Source organism: Vidua chalybeata, chromosome W, assembly GCF_026979565.1.
Source record: "Vidua chalybeata isolate OUT-0048 chromosome W, bVidCha1 merged haplotype, whole genome shotgun sequence".
NCBI classification, from domain to species: Eukaryota; Metazoa; Chordata; class Aves; order Passeriformes; family Viduidae; genus Vidua; species Vidua chalybeata.
Genome location: NC_071569.1, coordinates 1,063,178 through 1,080,026, shown reverse-complemented (window position 1 = coordinate 1,080,026; position 16,849 = coordinate 1,063,178). Strand labels below are relative to the sequence as shown.

Below are 16,849 nucleotides of genomic sequence, written 5' to 3'. Positions count from 1 at the left end.
AGCTGATTTGTTCTCCACTAAGTCACCCTTATTCTTAGATGTTAGTTGTGTATGACTGCTAAGGGGAAGGAATGCTATTTTTCCATATCTTGTTCCTTTTATATTTGTAATAACTGAATGTTCATAAAGAGAAGGCTTATTTTATAGTTGTTGCAGCCTGTTTTGGGGGGGGTGGGAGGAGGAAAGATGGGGGGGGGTACAGGGACACACACACACACTCCCAGTATGCTTTCTTCTGAAAAGTTAGCAATTCTCTTGCTATTTTCCCATAATCTGATTCATTTTAGATCATGAGTGTATATAACTTACTGCTACAGGTTTGTCACTCTTCTGATTTCAAGTACAAATCTTCAATAGTATTCTGTACATGTCCTAGTTTCTTTGAAATAAGCTGTAAATCATTATGTAGCAACATATGTAGCAAAATTCAGCAAATAAAGATTATACTTAAAAAAAAAAAAACAACCAGAATTTCAAGACCAAAGATGAGATGAGGTGACAGAAATTCTGAACAGAGAGAAGGAAGAGAAAGATTCCTATTTACTGAGATAATAGTGTGAATAAAACAAGAAAAATAAGTAGGACTGATGCTTAGATAGTAGAGTCCAATTGGAAACTACCTGTTGACTGCTTAGGATAAGCAAACTGATTAGTGTTGGGGGTTTTGGTTTGGTTTTTTTCATTTTTCTTTTTCTTTTTTACTCTCTAGACATTGAAAGAGTGATTTCATCTAAGAACTAGCAGTCATAGTTCAGAAGCTCAGGGCTCTTTTCCTGTCTAATGCTACTGTTGTCTGCAAAATCGGATTTGCTACCCAGCGTGCAACAAGCCAATAATTACACACTTGAGGGAGACATTGATTATTTATTTCAGAGTTGCGCAAGCCTGGGTGTTTGGTGGTATTCCACAAATCAAGCACCCCAACTATCAAAACTTTTTTTTATTTATACATTTTAGCAAAAAAAAGGAATTAATGTTGATTGACTACAAGTTACATAGTTCTCTTATTAGTTAGTATTGTATCTTCTATTCATTAATAATTCTGTCATTTCTCATGCTAATTAGTCCACATGCTCAGTCTTTCTCTTCTTTTGAGACAGTGGGTTTCTTGGGGTGGTGGTGAGACAGAGCAAAAATTTAACAAGGTAGAAATCTATTTAGATTTAAGTGAATTGTGCTGCTTTGAGCTTGCTAACATAAGTAAAATATGCTGTTTAGTCTAGTAACTGCAGCACTAGCAAAACTGCCCCAGCTAAGGAAAAAGAATACAAATTTCCAAGCTAAAAAGATAAGAAATAAGAAAGACTCTTCAGACCTTGAAACAGACAGCGCAGAGTGACCCAAGAGTTCTCTCTGTACTTTCTGACAAAAACTGAGTACAAGTGTAACTAGCTGTAAGTGTAACACGAAATCAGAAGAATGAATATACATGAACCTACTGTAAAATTCTATGAATATGTAAATTAGCTAGAGGAATAAAAAAATATCAAGAGTTTTCAGGGGCACACATGTCCTTTGAAAAGGAAAAAAAATCCCTTACATGCGCCCAGCGCTGAAATAAACATACCGTCCCTACAAATCTTTATAAGAATTGTAGGGTCTTGATTTTTCACCATAATTCATTATGGCGAGCCAGCCAGGAGGGTTTCTGTCCTCGCAGGGGCAGAGGGGAGAACGGACCTCCTTGGCGTGCCCCGGGGAATTTTCCTGGAGGGGGCTCCACTCTGCCTTGGCTTGCCACCTGCGGAGACAGACAATGACCTGCTGGTGTGCGGATAAACGGTATGTATCGAAAGGGCCCTGAGGGGAGAGAGAGAGACAGGACTGCTGGTAAGACATTCAAAGACGTTTGAGTGCCCAGCCTCGTTCCTGTGCCTGCAGGCACCCAGCCGATAGGGCGGCTGGGCTGGAGACAGGTTCACTGATCCGATAGAGCAGCCGCTAGCGTCTTCTGGGGGTGAAGTCGAGTGAACCCGAAATTTGTGTACTTGTAGTGTCCGGACATTATGTGGTTAATGTGTTTGTAATCGTGTGAGTACGTAGTATATAAAGGGAGCGAATAAGCGAACGAGTGAGTGTACCCGCAGTGCAGGGGGGGGGGAAGTTCTACTCGTGTCTGAAGCGGCGTCTGAGGCAGCTGAGTGAGGCCTGGGGCGCTGGCTGGGATAAGCTGTGGGGGCAGGGAGTGCCCCGAAAGGAAGTAGAACAAGTGGAGAAATGTGGGTGAAGATGTTTACTGTGTTTAAAGGTAGTGATTTGTGTAGACTGTGCACATTTTAACCATAGTTAGACGAACTGGGGGGGGGAGTTCCTCTGCCCCAGTGGTTCGGACTTGATTCCTGGAATTTTACTGTGTGCTGTTATTCTGATTGTGTCCAGAGTGTGTGGGGACCAGAGGAAGCTAGTGTGAATAGGTGCTGAAGTGTTGTATGCTGTGTTGTGTTAAGAAAAGTGGGCACTTTAAGAGATACCACCTTTCCCAGTGAGTTTGTGTAGTTCTTCCCCCTCATTGTAGTAATTTGATTCTCGAGATTGTATGGTTGTAATTGTGGAGATTTTAAGATTCTGTTTGCAACAAGTGTAGCATTTTATGCAGAAGAGCTACAGTATAGTGATTTATGTTTAACTGTGGTAAAACAAATTAGAGGAATTCCAGGAATTCCTCCCCCCCACCGCAACTTAAGCCCTGACTCCTGGGAATTTGAGATAAGGAGTAAGGAGGGGGGGGGTCTGTGTTTTTGAGCATATCAGAGTTTTTGCTGTAACAGGCACAGTCTTTTGCAGGACAACAAAGTAAGTGTCAGTAGAAACAATGCTTTAATTAGATTGTGCAAGAAGAGAACTAGAAAAGACTGAGATTTTGTGAAAGGGAGTTTTTGGTGCATTGAGAGGCTAGCAGCTTGCGTGAGTACGATTGCAATACAGAGTTTGTGAGAGGAGCTGGTATTACTGTTCTATGCCCCGAGTGTAAATTGGAGGTTCCTGATCAAGCCGATTCAGAACCTAAGATCCTAAAGTTTATGTGTAGAAGAACACATCTGATGCCTGCCACTTGGAGGTCTGTGTGTGAGAAAAACTGAGAAAAGACTGTGAGGCTTAGGTGGAAGCAAAATAGTGTAAGGAATGAGAACTAACCAGAGCAAAGAAGTTCCCAAACTAGCCCCTCTGGGGGGGGGGGGGGGGGGGTTCACTGGGAAAAAACCACCAGTAAGGGCAGTTCAGAAAATAAAGATTTATAATACCTTATTGCAATCAATGCTGTTTTAAGGCAGGAAAGCAAATAAGATGAGGTCTTGTATGCTGATATGTTTTTCACCTTAAAAAATCAGCCAGAATGGCAGAGTAACTAACTGTGGGTTCAGAGTTCCCTCTGACCCACTGGTGTTAGCTCTTGAAAAAGAAAACAGAGCAAAGAGAAGGCAAATCAGATGTGTTGTTCAGCAAGCCATATAAGGCAGCGATGTATGAAATCAGACAAAGCTTAGCATCCTAAAACACAAAAACATACATGATTTGTAAAAGGCTCCTCCTAAGGTAATGGAGGATGAAGAAGACCTCCCCAAAAGGGAAGAGGACTCAGGCTCCAAAGGTATACCCACTCAAACCCATCCCCCTCCCGACAGTTCAATCTCATCCAGAACTAAGAAGTAACAGACCGCTCTGCGAGAGGCAGTGGGACCAGGAGAAAGGAAAGGGTGGAATTTTAGTTGATACAAGGGCCATGTATTCAGTTTTAAATAAAGCTTTAGTGGGAATAACTAGCCAGTCTGAGAAGACATACTTTTGCAAACCTTTAAAATAACAATGAGGTATTTACAAGTTTTTGTATATACCCAACTCGCTAAACATTCTAAAATGAGGAAGTTACTCTGGAGGTAAATGATCAAAGGTACATAGAGGTATTAAGTTTAATATTAACAGCCACTGAAAATAAGGAGGAAATTAGTGAAGAGATATTAGGACAAGTATTTTCAGGGGTATAGGCCTCTGATGTACCAGGGAAGGCAAAGAACGCCCCCCATAGTAATCAAGCCTAAAGAAAGAACACAACCAGTAAGAATTAAGCAGTACCCCCTGAAAAAGGGAAGAAATCAGCACAATAATTGATAGTACAGGATTGAGGGCTGTCAATTAGATAACAAAGGATTTATATCCTGTAGTAGCAAATCCATATACCTAACTAACTTGTTTAACACCTAAACTAAACTGGTTTACTGTTTTAGATCTGAAAGATGCTTTCTTTTGCCTCCCTATTCATGAAGCCTGCCAAAAAATTTTTGCATTTGAATAGAAAAGCCCTAAAAGTGCGCACAAAACCTAGCTCACATGGTCCATGTGCCTCAAAGCTTCAAAATCCCCCACTCTGTTTAGAGAACAACTTGCAAAGAACCAGAGTTCTGGGAAACTCTGCAGGAAGAAAGAAAAAGCCTTTCAAATTTCCTAGAACTCCAAAGATACAGAGTATTAAAGAAAAAGACACAGGCATAGCAAGGTAGTACCAGCTGTAGGTTTATAATTACAGACTGTTTGTCAGATAGAGATCTTCAGTAGACAAAAGAAGCCACATGGGCCTTTCACCAGCTAAAAAGTGCCTCATGTCAGCTCCAGCTTTAAGACTTCCAGATGTAAATAAACTATTCTTTCTATTCTCCCGTGTGGCTCAGGACTTAAATTCCTACCAGAGGGCAGTTGATTACTTTTCCAAGAAACTAGATGCAATGCCAAAAGATAGCCAAGTTACCTCAAAGCTGTAGCAGCAGTCGTACTAAGTATACAAGAAGTATGCAAATTTACCCTAGGACAAAAATTGACTGTACTGGTGTCCCACACAGTGTTCGCAGTACTAGAAATAAAGAGCAGCCACCGGCTCTCACCACAGAGGTTCCTGAAGTACCAGGCCATCATGGTACAAGATGATATAAAGAAAGTAATAACTAACATTGTCAATCCAGCTTCTTTTCTCAGTAGAAATCAAAGAGAAGCAGTACACCACAATTGCCTAGAGACTACTAAAGCTACTTACTCCAGCCATCCAGACTTAAGGGACATTCCTTTAGATAATGCAGAGACCTAGTTCATTGACAGAAGTAGCTATGTTGCCAGTAGAAAGCAACATGCTAGATATGCAGTACTACCAGAGAAGTAATAGAATCTGCACCCTTACCAACAGGCACCTCTGCACAGAAGGCCAAGATTATTGCACTGCCCTGTGCCTTAGAAATGGCAAAGGGAAGGAGAATAAACATTTATATAGAGTCTAGATATGCATTCAGAGTTGTGCACGCACATAGAGCTGTCAAGAGAGAGAGGGGACTGCTAACCTCACAAAGAAAGAACAATCAAACATACACAAGAGATAATCCAGCTGTTAAAAATATACATATTAAAGCACACCAGAGAGTAAGCTCAAAATTGGGAAAAAAAATGAGCTAGTAGATAGAAAAGCAAAGAAAGCAGCAAAAGGTGAGGTAATTATAGACAGATTTCCCTTAAAAGTAAGCCAGAATATAATAACAATACTAATCAAAAGGGACATATATCCAAGAAGGGTAAGCTACCATTGAAGGGGAGCTAGTAATCCCTCCCCATTTATGTAGTCACTAGTAAAAAAGGAGCACCAGAAAACACACTAGAGCCTAACTACTTAAAAGCTTTTATAAAGTGTAGCTCCTTTCCCAGAATGACCAAGACTGCCAGTGTTACAGAGTGCATCGAAATGAAGTGTTGACTTTTAAGTAGTAGTTTTTACAAGCTTTTTACACATATCTGATTTAAAGGACCATTACCAAAAATTTATATGCCACTATCACTCAAGTAAACTGACAGTGTAATCCTTGACTCCAGACTAACCCCAAGAATACCCCCAGAAAAAAACTTAATCAGATTGGGAGGGGCCATAGATCTGGACAGCAGTAGTAAATTAGCTTATCAAAACCCCTATGAGAAAGAAGGTGTCAGTATTTATGAGTATTAGCAAATACATTTCAAAGGTAGCCAGAAGCATTCCCCACTAGAACTGTCAAAGTGACCAAAGTAACCAATACATAACATACAGCCTAAGAATTAAGTATACATTAAGTCTCTTACAGAAAAGACTTTAGAACCACAGTGAGAAAGACCATTCCAGATACTTCTCACCACCTACACCGCAATCAAAGTTAAGAAGCAAAATACCTAAATTCACCATGCATGAATGAAACAAGCACCAGAAGCCACTTAGAATTTGACACCAAGAGACAATGAACTAAGACTAAAACTTATTCGGTCAAAATAAGTGTATTACAAGAAGTTAGTTTGTAATTTTATTTATAAAATTGTTTTGTGTATGATTGTAATTGATGCCAAATAGTCTTAGTCCCAGATTCTAATCAGTACACTAGATCTATGAAAGAGCTAGCCACTGCAGCAAGTAGACTAGCAAACTTAAAACAACCCCTAGAATTATCCCTAAAAGGCCAAGGTCCAAGACCACAAGTTAATAGAAGAAGTGCTTAGTATAGTTCAAAATAATGTCTTTAGCTTTCAGTTTTATACAAGCACAGTTTTAAATGCAGGCAACAACAGCTTTAATCATAAAGTTCCAATCCTGGTGGACTATAGTAAATTTGCTGATTATATAAAGAAATCTCAGAAGCATCTGTGACCTATGATCCTGTTTCTAATGTAGCCACTACTTTTGTACTTACTGTATGCAATGCCACTGTTTAAATAATGAAAAATAGTACTCTACACCTCAGAACATAAAGTATAAGCATGAAAAGTAAACAAAAAGTAGCAAACAGTAGATGTGTGTCTTGACACTAAACAAAGTATCTACCACTTTGAGATTCATCCAGTCACTGATCAGAAAACTGTGCTTGTAAAGACTGTGTATGCTTAAGAACTCCTTGTACTATTGTAATTGTGCCTAGTAAGTCAAATGTACATAGTAAAGCATTAAGAGACACTTAATGTAAAGATTTTCATAAAGTAAAAGAATTTACTTAGCATCAGAGAAAGGGGGGAATGAGACAGAGTAAAAATTTAACAAGGTAGAAATCCATTTAGATTTAAGTGAATTGTGCTGCTTTGAGCTTGCTAACATAAGTAAAATATGCTGTTTAGTCTAGTAACTGCAGCACTAGCAAAACTGCCCCAGCTAAGGAAAAAGAATACAAATTTCCAAGCTAAAAAGATAAGAAATAAGAAAGACTCTTCAGACCTTGAAACAGACAGCGCAGAGTGACCCAAGAGTTCTCTCTGTACTTTCTGACAAAAACTGAGTACAAGTGTAACTAGCTGTAAGTGTAACACGAAATCAGAAGAATGAATATACATGAACCTATTGTAAAATTCTATGAATATGTAAATTAGCTAGATGTCGTGGGGACAAAAAAATATCAAGAGTTTTCAGGGGCACACATGTCCTTTGAAAAGGAAAAAAAATCCCTTACATGCGCCCAGCGCTGAAATAAACATACCGTCCCTACAAATCTTTATAAGAATTGTAGGGTCTTAATTTTTCACCATAATTCAGTGGTCGTGATCTGCCCACACCAGAATTACCTTTTACCCAGTTGGAGCTGATTTCAGCACAGTTGCTGAGTTGACTTTATTAGTTTCTTCCTTATCTTGGGAGTTCTACCAGGTGTCCCATAAATTCTGTATTCTTTGTGTCCAGTATCAGTGAGCATCCTTTTTTCCCAAGCTATGTTAACCTCCTCCCCCCAGGTCTGCAATCATAGAAGCATGTTGTCCTGGTTTAGGGCAAATTTGGGAGAAAACCTCAAAAAAGCCCCCCCCCCCTCCCTCCCAGAAAGCAAACCCACATGGCCCCTCCCCCCAATTGGTTTGGGAAGAATTTCCTCAGGGAGAAGTGGAAAAAAACTGTTTATTTAACAGGCAAAGCACTCCCCAGCACAAAAACAAACAAACAAACAAACAAACAAAAAACCTGAACAATACCAGATGACAAAACTCATTAGCCGCTCTGAAGAGATGACAAATTCAGAAAGTCTCTCCAGTGGGTGGTCACTCTGTTATCAGTCCCTCTGGCGCTGGGAAAGGCTGCTGCTGCCCAGAGTAGGCCCCCATAGGCCACAGAGTGAGAGCTCTCGGTGTTTCCCCGGGTCTCAGTCCGGAGCAGGTTTGAATAGATCCAAGAAGAGGGAAAGAAAACCAGTCCAGGGAAAAACTTGGACTGCCTCAGATAGCTAAACTAACTAAAAAGCAAAGGAGCATGGTGTTCTACCCCGTCTGTGCCCAGACAACACAGTGGAGTTCTGTGTTCCAGCAGACTGTGGAGGAGTGAGTGCAGGCTGCTAACAAACTCTGTGCTTCTTCTTCTCCCCACCTTTGCTCTCCGAGCCCGTCTTGAAGGACAGAATATAATATCCAGCATAAACAGAACACACGATTGGGGATACGAGCATCATAACATCACCCTAGGACACATGTCAAGCCCTAAACTTTAATTTGTTTTTTTAACACCTGGACATCACTTAGAGCTTGTTAGCTGCTCTCTGTTTCATGGATTAAATCTCCCTTCTTGTTGATTAGGCTTGAAAGTCACAAAGATCAAACATCAAAAAAACATCCTTTCTTAAAAAAGTTTTTACATAGTCCACATTTTGCAACACTACTTTTATGGAACTATTTAATGTCTTCTAGAGAGTAAAGACAAATTCCACTCAAAGTGAGATAACAGCACTTAATTTATTGCAATTATTAATGAACTAAAAAGGATGTTGCACTCTGGTTCTAGAAAAGCATTATGCCTGTGGTTTGCTATAATAAAGGCAGGGTATTCAGAAAGTGAGCTCCATAACATCAGTAGAAGATAATTGTTGTCTATCCAGTTACACTTCAGCATGCAGCATTTTCAATTTAACCTTTTTAATTTACTAAAACAAGAGTCTTAACCTCAACTCGGGAATGGGAAAGGAAACTTAATACACATCTCATGTAGGTTTTTTTTCTTTTTCTTTTTTTTTTTTATTCTTTTGGACATATGAAAGTAGAAGTGTCCTGGTTGCAGCTGGGATAGAATTTATTTCCTTCTCAGTAGCTGGTACAGTGCTGTGTTTTGGATTCAGTATGAGAATAATGCTGATAACACACTGATGTTTTGGTTGTTGCTGAGCAGTGCTTACCCTGAGTCAAGGGCTTTTCAGTGTCTCAGGCTCTGCCAGTGGGCGGGTGCACAAGAAGCTGGGACGGAACATGGCCAAGACAGCTGATCTGAACTGGCCAAAGGGGTATTCCATTCCATAGAATGTCATGTTCAGTATATAAACTGGGGGAGCTGATCACAGTTTGGGAACAGGCTGGGTATCAGTCTGCAGGTGAAGAGCAATTATATTGCACATCACTTGTTTTTTTTATCTCTCTCCCCCCTTTATTGCTATTATTATATTTTACTTTGTTTTTGTTATTAAACTGTTTTTATTTCAACCCACAAGTTTTAGGTTTTCTCCTGATTCTCCTTTCCATCCCACAGGGGTGGAGGTGGAAGTGAGTGAGTGGCTGCATGGTACTTAGTTGCCACTTGGGGTTAAACAAGACTCATAGAATTATAGAATCATAGAATGAGTTGGAAGGCACCCATAAGGATCATCAAGTCCAACTCCTGGCCCTGCTCAGGATACCCCAATACTTTTTTTCTTTCTTCCCCTATTAATGGAAAACTTGAAAGGCGAATGTATCATCTTTGGGGTTTAATGTTCAGAAATATAAGTAATTTATGTCTAGTTTATAGCAAAACTGGAGATCTTGGTTGTAAGTTTTAATGTAATTATACCACCTGGGACCTCGTCTAAACTCAGAATTGTCTTGTTTTAACTTAAGGTGACTTTAAACTGAATTTAGCTAAATTGGTTCAAAACCTTTTACTGATATTCTCAATTTGATTCAATTTGGCTTGAGTCAGTGTGAAAAATGCATATTATATGATTGGCTCTTCGCAAATGTTAAAATGAATACTATATGTGTTATGTTGGAAAGTTATGCTGTATTAATCTCTTTTAAGTAGTGCTGTATTAATCTTTTTTAAGTAGTGTGGTAAATATAGTTTTTTAGGCTAAAGCATAATATTAAAATAGAAACTATGTGATTTAAGATACTTTTTCTAAGTAGTGCAAGAAATGGAAAAGATAATCAAGAAATTCTTTGCATTATCCTATTTGGATAGAGATAACAGCAACAAGACACCAAGATCACAAGAAAAGAATTATTGCCTCCTTATCAGAACGCTCAGAATTCAAGGAGCCAAGAAAATTGATTTACAAGATGAGGGGGGAAGCTAAAATTAAGTAGAAACACTCTAGTTTGAAAGGAAGGTTTGAATTATGTATGAGATATATGAATATGCAATAGGCTATTGCTTTTAAAGGGTAATCCTTTGTTAGCAAGGTGTGCTTTGTGGCAGAGTGCAAGGCACCCGGATGTCCATAATTCTTTGATTTTTTTTGTCTCTTGTTATCCTAATTTTTATTACTATTGCCATTTCTATTTTCATTAATATTAATCTTCTAAGATTTTATGGCGTTTTTCACAGCCAGTATTTTGATCTTGATGCAAAATATTCACTGGTCACTGCAAGTTCATTTTCAGTTGTGTGTGGCATGTGTTTTTTTCATTTATTTTGGTTTGTGGGGTTATTTTGCAAATTTAAGTGACTATGATAGTAAAAGGGTTTTAAAATCATGGGGATTTGGGGAGTTAGAAGGAAAGTTAGGCTTAGTAGGCCCTGGGAAAATACCCTGGGAAAGTATAGGCCTTGTACTTGCTAGAACTGCACCTGTGTAACTAGCATATGATAAATGATATAATTGTTAGATGCGATGATTGTTTAGTAATTAAATATAATTACTGTTTAATCGTAAGAATAATAATGAGAAACTGTGGTCAGGGGCTTGAGAGAGATCACGAGAAATTCATGCTTGAATAAGGTCAATGTATACAATAGAACAATATAAGTTTAATAATTAATATGCAAGTTATATAACGATAGAATACAAAATACATTCAGCTCGAAAGCCATGTTGGAGTCAGATATGGGTCTGTACCTCTGATTCCCAGAGCTCTTCAATAAAAGCACCTGCATATAATCATATTCCGTGATTATGTGTGTTCCTGAACTCTAACAACTACATTTGATTAAATCAATTACCTCTGGGGAAAAATCACAAACTGGAGATGTCTATTCAGAGCTGGGAATTAAGGTGAAATGAAAACTAGTGAGATGTTTGACTTGAAGTAAATCAGATCTATTAGACTGAAGGTAGAATTTTCTTCTTTTCAGATATGTATTAACAAGAAACAATAAAACAATTCTGAAAATTACATTATTTGGAATTATTAGGAATAGAAAGTATTTTAAAGTATTTGGAAGAATGCTCAGAATTTTACTTTTAATAAATATTTACAGCACCTGGTAAAGTTCACATTAGTGGTCTGACCTGGCTGTTGAAGTCTAGAGACTTCACTGGAAGGAGAGCTGTGCAAGATTTCTATCTTTTTACCATCAACCCAAACCTCCAGATGTCTTTCTGCAGGACTGCTCTCCCACGTCTCGTCCCCTAATTTGTATGTGTAACCAGGATTACTCCATCCCCATCTATCATAATGATTATAGAAAGAGGAAATAAAAGCACAAGAAGAAGGAAGTGGGGAAAAAAATAAAACCAAGAGTAAAGAAATTAAAAATGAAAAGAAGTTCAAAATAAAAACAGCCTATGGAAGAGTAAGAACTCAAAATGATTTGCTGGATTATTTTCATTTTCTATGCATTGTATCTAAGATGTATTCTGAACTATCTAAATTTGAACACACAAATGTTGACATGTTTCAGAGTATTTTCTACCTTGACACTTTCAATATAGGCAAATAAACTCTCTTTTTCATTTATCTGTACCAAAATTAAGATTATGAAACTACCATTAAACCTTTCTTTTTGCTTACTTAAGGGGTTTTTATGAATTTGTATACTTTGTCCCTTGGGTATTCTTAGTAAATAACACATTATTAATTCTCTCATCTGACTTGTAAACATGAACATTTGTAAATCTGCAGTAAGTTAAAGCAGGTAGCATTTGTGCTATTTCAGTACAAACTGTATTCAAAGTAATAATACCATACAGCAGTGTAAAATAATATAGTCAGCATAAGACCACATATAAACTAAGAGCCATGGATGAGGAACATCTCTTTGTTCTTTGAATTGATTTCTGCTTGAAATCACCACTTGATTGCAGTGCAAAATGTTATTTCATAATGGCTCCCAATCTGCTAGTTAATAGGACAATACATCACTAGCATGTATCAAAGTGCTCTCCTGGATCAGAATTCAACACTTTGTAGGGTCAAATTATGTGTGGAAAAGGAAACAGCATGACCAAGGAAAGGCTTAGTGGTTAAATATGCCTGAGATATTTTCTACTGTAACAAATTGAAGCTCTAGGACAGACAAAATTTGGGATAGCCTTTAGCCATTTTGCACTTTAAAACTTTTTCACAGGTTTTTAATTTGTTTAGCAAAAAAATTATTGAACCAATTTAAATAGTTTATATGAAATTATCTCAGTAGTAGACCAAGCCAACAAAGGATAAGGAAGAAAGGACATTTGACTCTAGAATTCAAAGCCATCCATATATTTGATACTAAAACAGGGATATGAATGTGGAGTTTACGATCTGGTGTATAGGGAAATCACTAATGTTTTGGGAAAGGACCTGATTTGGTGATACTAAATTTAAGTATGGATTAAGAGTATGGTGGTGGTGTGGTATGGGGTTTTTTTGTGTCTTTTTTTTGGTCTGAATTTGAGGAAAATCTGATTCCCAGCTATGGAATGCTTCCATAGTACTTGTAGTTTTAAAGTAGTAAAAGATCGTTATTTGTGATATTAAGTTTTACCCTTAAGTTGATGCTAAACAAGTAACCTAGAAGGAAAAGGCAATTTTATGATCTCTCTTTACATAGGTTCATAAGCTGTATGTAATTTTTCTCCCTCTTTTTAACATGTAAGTCATACAGGTCATGCATGATACGGCTTTGTTACTTCATACAATATCATTGTGCATTATGTTATATGCAAGTAATAGTGTAATTATATGTAGGACATCAACACTTTAATATTCTAAAACTCATAATAATATTTTAATGTATTTATTTGGATCTTCAGAGTACTGAAGTCACATGACTATATAAAAAATAAATGTAAAATTTCCATATGGCAATTTAAGGAACTATTTGTCACTGTCTCTTTTTCAGATTTAAAATCTTTAAACCGCCCCTAGCGCGCAAGCACGCCGAAAGCGGACTCGCCCGGGGAAACAGCTCCCCTTTCCAGTATCTGCCTCGACTCGGGGCGTCATCAGTGCGCGCCGTGGGTCAGTTGGGTTGTTTCTGTCCACCGCTTTGAGACTGAGACCGTGGCGTGCGAAGACTCGCCTGGAACCTTACGGTTGGAGCGAGTCGGACCCTACCTGCCATGTCGGAGAGTGCGGAGAGCTCCGCGGGGGCCCACAGTTCCTCTGAGTCCTCCTCTCAGGGCGTCGCTGCTGCCCAGCCGCGAATCATCAAAATCACGGTGAAGACTCCCAAGGAGAAAGAAGAGTTCGCTGTGCCCGAGACTAGTAGCATCCAGCAGGTGAGGGATTGGGGGCGGTGGGTGGGGAGCGCAGCCAGGGGAGAGAGCCTTGGTCTGTGGTTTCCGCCTCCCACGCTGGAGGGTGAGGGCCCTTCGTCATGACAAAGCAGTTTCTGCTTATCCCACCTGTTTTTGGTGCTGTTGGGCGATTATCGGTGTTGTCTGGCATTGTGGAGGGCCGCTGATATTGGGAGTGGTGAAGAAACCTTCTGCGTCGTCTCCTCCACAGCTCCTCCTTGTTGCGATGCAGAGAGCCGGCCCGGGAAGTGGACAGCTCGTTTCGTAATTCTGAGTTGCCCTGTTGAGCTGACTCAGTCTGGCAATAGGAGGCTCGCTGGCTAACTAGTACGACTGTAGAAAACATGCAGTCACCTACGTGGCCGTGCTATAGTGCCAATAACTATCTTGATCTAAAATTTGCTTTAGAAACAGCGGGTAAGCTATGGCAAAGATCTCTTAATTTTAGAAAAGCCACATCTTTAGACTGTACAAAGCTTCCACTACAAATAAAGCACAGCTTCTGCCATGCTTCAGTGTAGTAATGTCTGATAACTGTTAATTGTTAGGGCCTTTGTTCTAAGTTTTTATGAAAGTTAGTATCTCATCGTGCCTTTGTTTCAAGAGAAAAAGTGGCACCTACTGAATCATTGATAGTACTTCCTGCAGCACTTCAGGTTTTTGGAGGCCTTCTATGGGAGTATTTACTAGGACTTAATTTGTTTAGCATGGGAGGCTACAAATTGTAGGAAATGTGTGGTCAAAGCATAAGGCAGATATTGATAAAGCCAGTCTCCCCTATTTGTAAAGGATGCAGATATTGCTATGCCAAAATACTTGAAAAGATGAAGGTCCCTGAAGGATATTCAGAGCTTACTTCATTTTCTATACAATTTCTCTGAAACTCAGTGTATGCAGCTTGACATCATGTTGGATTTTTTTTTGTGCAGTTGGTAACTGCAAACCTCACCAAAAAATTGATTACATATGTAAGAGTGCAATTGATGTATTGAAATTGAGCTTTAAATCTTTAGTTGCTGATGAGGCAGAAGACATTTGTTTTCAGGAGGGAAATGCAAAACATGAGTTAAAAAGCTCTGAGTGATCTTCTAGCCAGAGTGTGCCACCTAATTTTAAAATTCTTTGTAGCTTCATTTCAGTTTTTTATATAATATGCTGGTTCTGATTTAAGGCTCACGTTTGACCTGAAAACCAGTTTGATTGCAATAATATTGGGGACTTCAGGAATTATAAATAAATTCATTTAAGATGCAAATTCCTAATATATCTAACTTTACAGCATAATTTCAAATGTGAATCCCAATGGGAGTATCAGGTTTTCCTAGTAGATGGTCGTCTTAAAAACTGAAATAGTTATACAAGCTAACAAAACCATCCATTTTTATTGAAGAAGCTAATTTTAAAAAAGTGATTAATAGAACATATTGCTTTAAAATGTCTTCATTGTATATAGATATCTTTAAGTATTGTCTTGGTATCCCTTTGAGCTGATATTAACAGATTAGATATGCAGTTGAATCTTCCTGTGAAGTAAGACTGCTGCTGCCCCTGTGGGTCTGCCATTTGCTTTGATTTCTGGACAAACTTACAGCTAGCACAAAAAAATATGCAAGACTGTCGTGTGACTAGTATTGGCTGTTTTGCTTAAACAGTCAAAATAAGTTGCTGTTATTAATAAGCATTATGTAGCATAATAACAATAGATGTGATGTTTCTAGAGCCAGCCCTGAAAATAGATTAGCCTCTAATAAACAAATTGAGCATCTGTTCAAATGCATATGGGATCAGCAAGTGGGTTATTCTTTTGGTATAGGCAATCCAGCAGTGTCTGCCGTATTTGGGGGGGAGGAGGAGGAAATGTCTAAATTCATACAACCTAATAGCTTTTAGCATGCTGTGCATTCCTATAACTAATATGACTTAGTGACTTGGTTTTGTTTACAGTCACTTCAGAATAAAGCCAAAAATACCCTCTAAGACTTTTAGATAAATATTTTGGTTTGTCTGGACTAAATTTAGGGCTACACAAAGTGTATTTTATGTTGCTCCGTTGATGTAAGTCAGGTTTTCAACAGTTCAAATTTGAGGAAGATTTTCCTATGTTAGAAGACTTCAGTAACACAGGGTTTGTTATTGCTGATTCTGTGCCCATGACTATCAGTGTTGGGATGCCTGACGTGGGAAGAATGATGTTTGAACTCCAATGATTTTAGAAGGTTAATTAATTATTTTATTATACTATATTGTACTATAACTATATTACACTATTTTACACTAACAAGAACTATTACTAACTAGCTAACTAGAAAACCCGTGACTCTCTCTTGAGAGTCACACATGGATCCAATTGGTCAGTGAATCCAAAACACGATCACCAGAATCCAATCAAGCAAGTACCTTGAGTAAACCATCTCCATACCATACTCCACATGAGCACAAACACAGGAACAGCAAATGAGATAATAATTGTTTTGATTGAATGAGATAATAATTGTTTTGATTCTCTTTTCTCTTCTTCTCTCACAGCTTCTCTCAGGAGAAATCCTGAGAAAGCTAAGTCTCTCTCTGTTCAGAGGGCATGTGAATACCACACATGACTGTGGGTTCTATCCATCCTAGATGTCTTCCCGGACGGGAGGGCTGGTGTGCTGTTGGCTGGTTGCTGCATCAAGAGCTCATGACTGGTGTATCTGGAGCAGTCCATTCTCATTGTCCATGGTAGTTATGGCACACAATGGCAGTGCCATTCAGCAACCAATATTATACAATTCAATATTACAGGCTATTCTCACCCAAAAATCAAATCCTCTTGAGTTACACAATGTGTTTCCCTGTTCCTCTGCATTACCCACCAAGCGCACACAGGTCCTTGAGCAAAAACAATCCCACAGGTGGGTTTGCCTTTGTTTGAGGCAGGATTGATCCAAACTGTCTTCCCTAACACATATCTCATATGCACCACAGGGACTTTATCCCTTTCTATGGTACGTGAAGGTTTTGATTGGGCAGGGCCAGCTCAATTGGTGAAGCCTCTAGTGTTAACTAACCAGGTGGCCTTTGCTAAATGTAGATCCCAATGTTTGAAGGTCCCACCAACCATTGTTTTCAATGTGGTTTTTAATAGTCCATTGTACCATTCAACTTTCCCAGAGGCTGGTGCATGATAGGGAATATGATACACCCACTCAATCCCAAGCTCT

At 38.8% G+C, this 16,849-nt stretch overlaps 1 protein-coding gene across 2 annotated transcripts in view; it reads left to right on the top strand.

Annotated features, from left to right (window-relative positions):
* Nucleotides 1-13,472: 13,472 nt before the first annotated feature.
* Nucleotides 13,473-16,849, top strand: part of LOC128802379 (ubiquilin-1-like) — a 52,908-nt gene continuing 49,531 nt past the window's right edge. For both annotated transcript variants that reach the window (XM_053968698.1, XM_053968697.1), the window contains exon 1: nucleotides 13,473-13,631. In XM_053968698.1, the coding sequence (XP_053824673.1) occupies nucleotides 13,473-13,631 (159 nt within the window). The remainder of the gene's footprint in view (nucleotides 13,632-16,849) is intronic.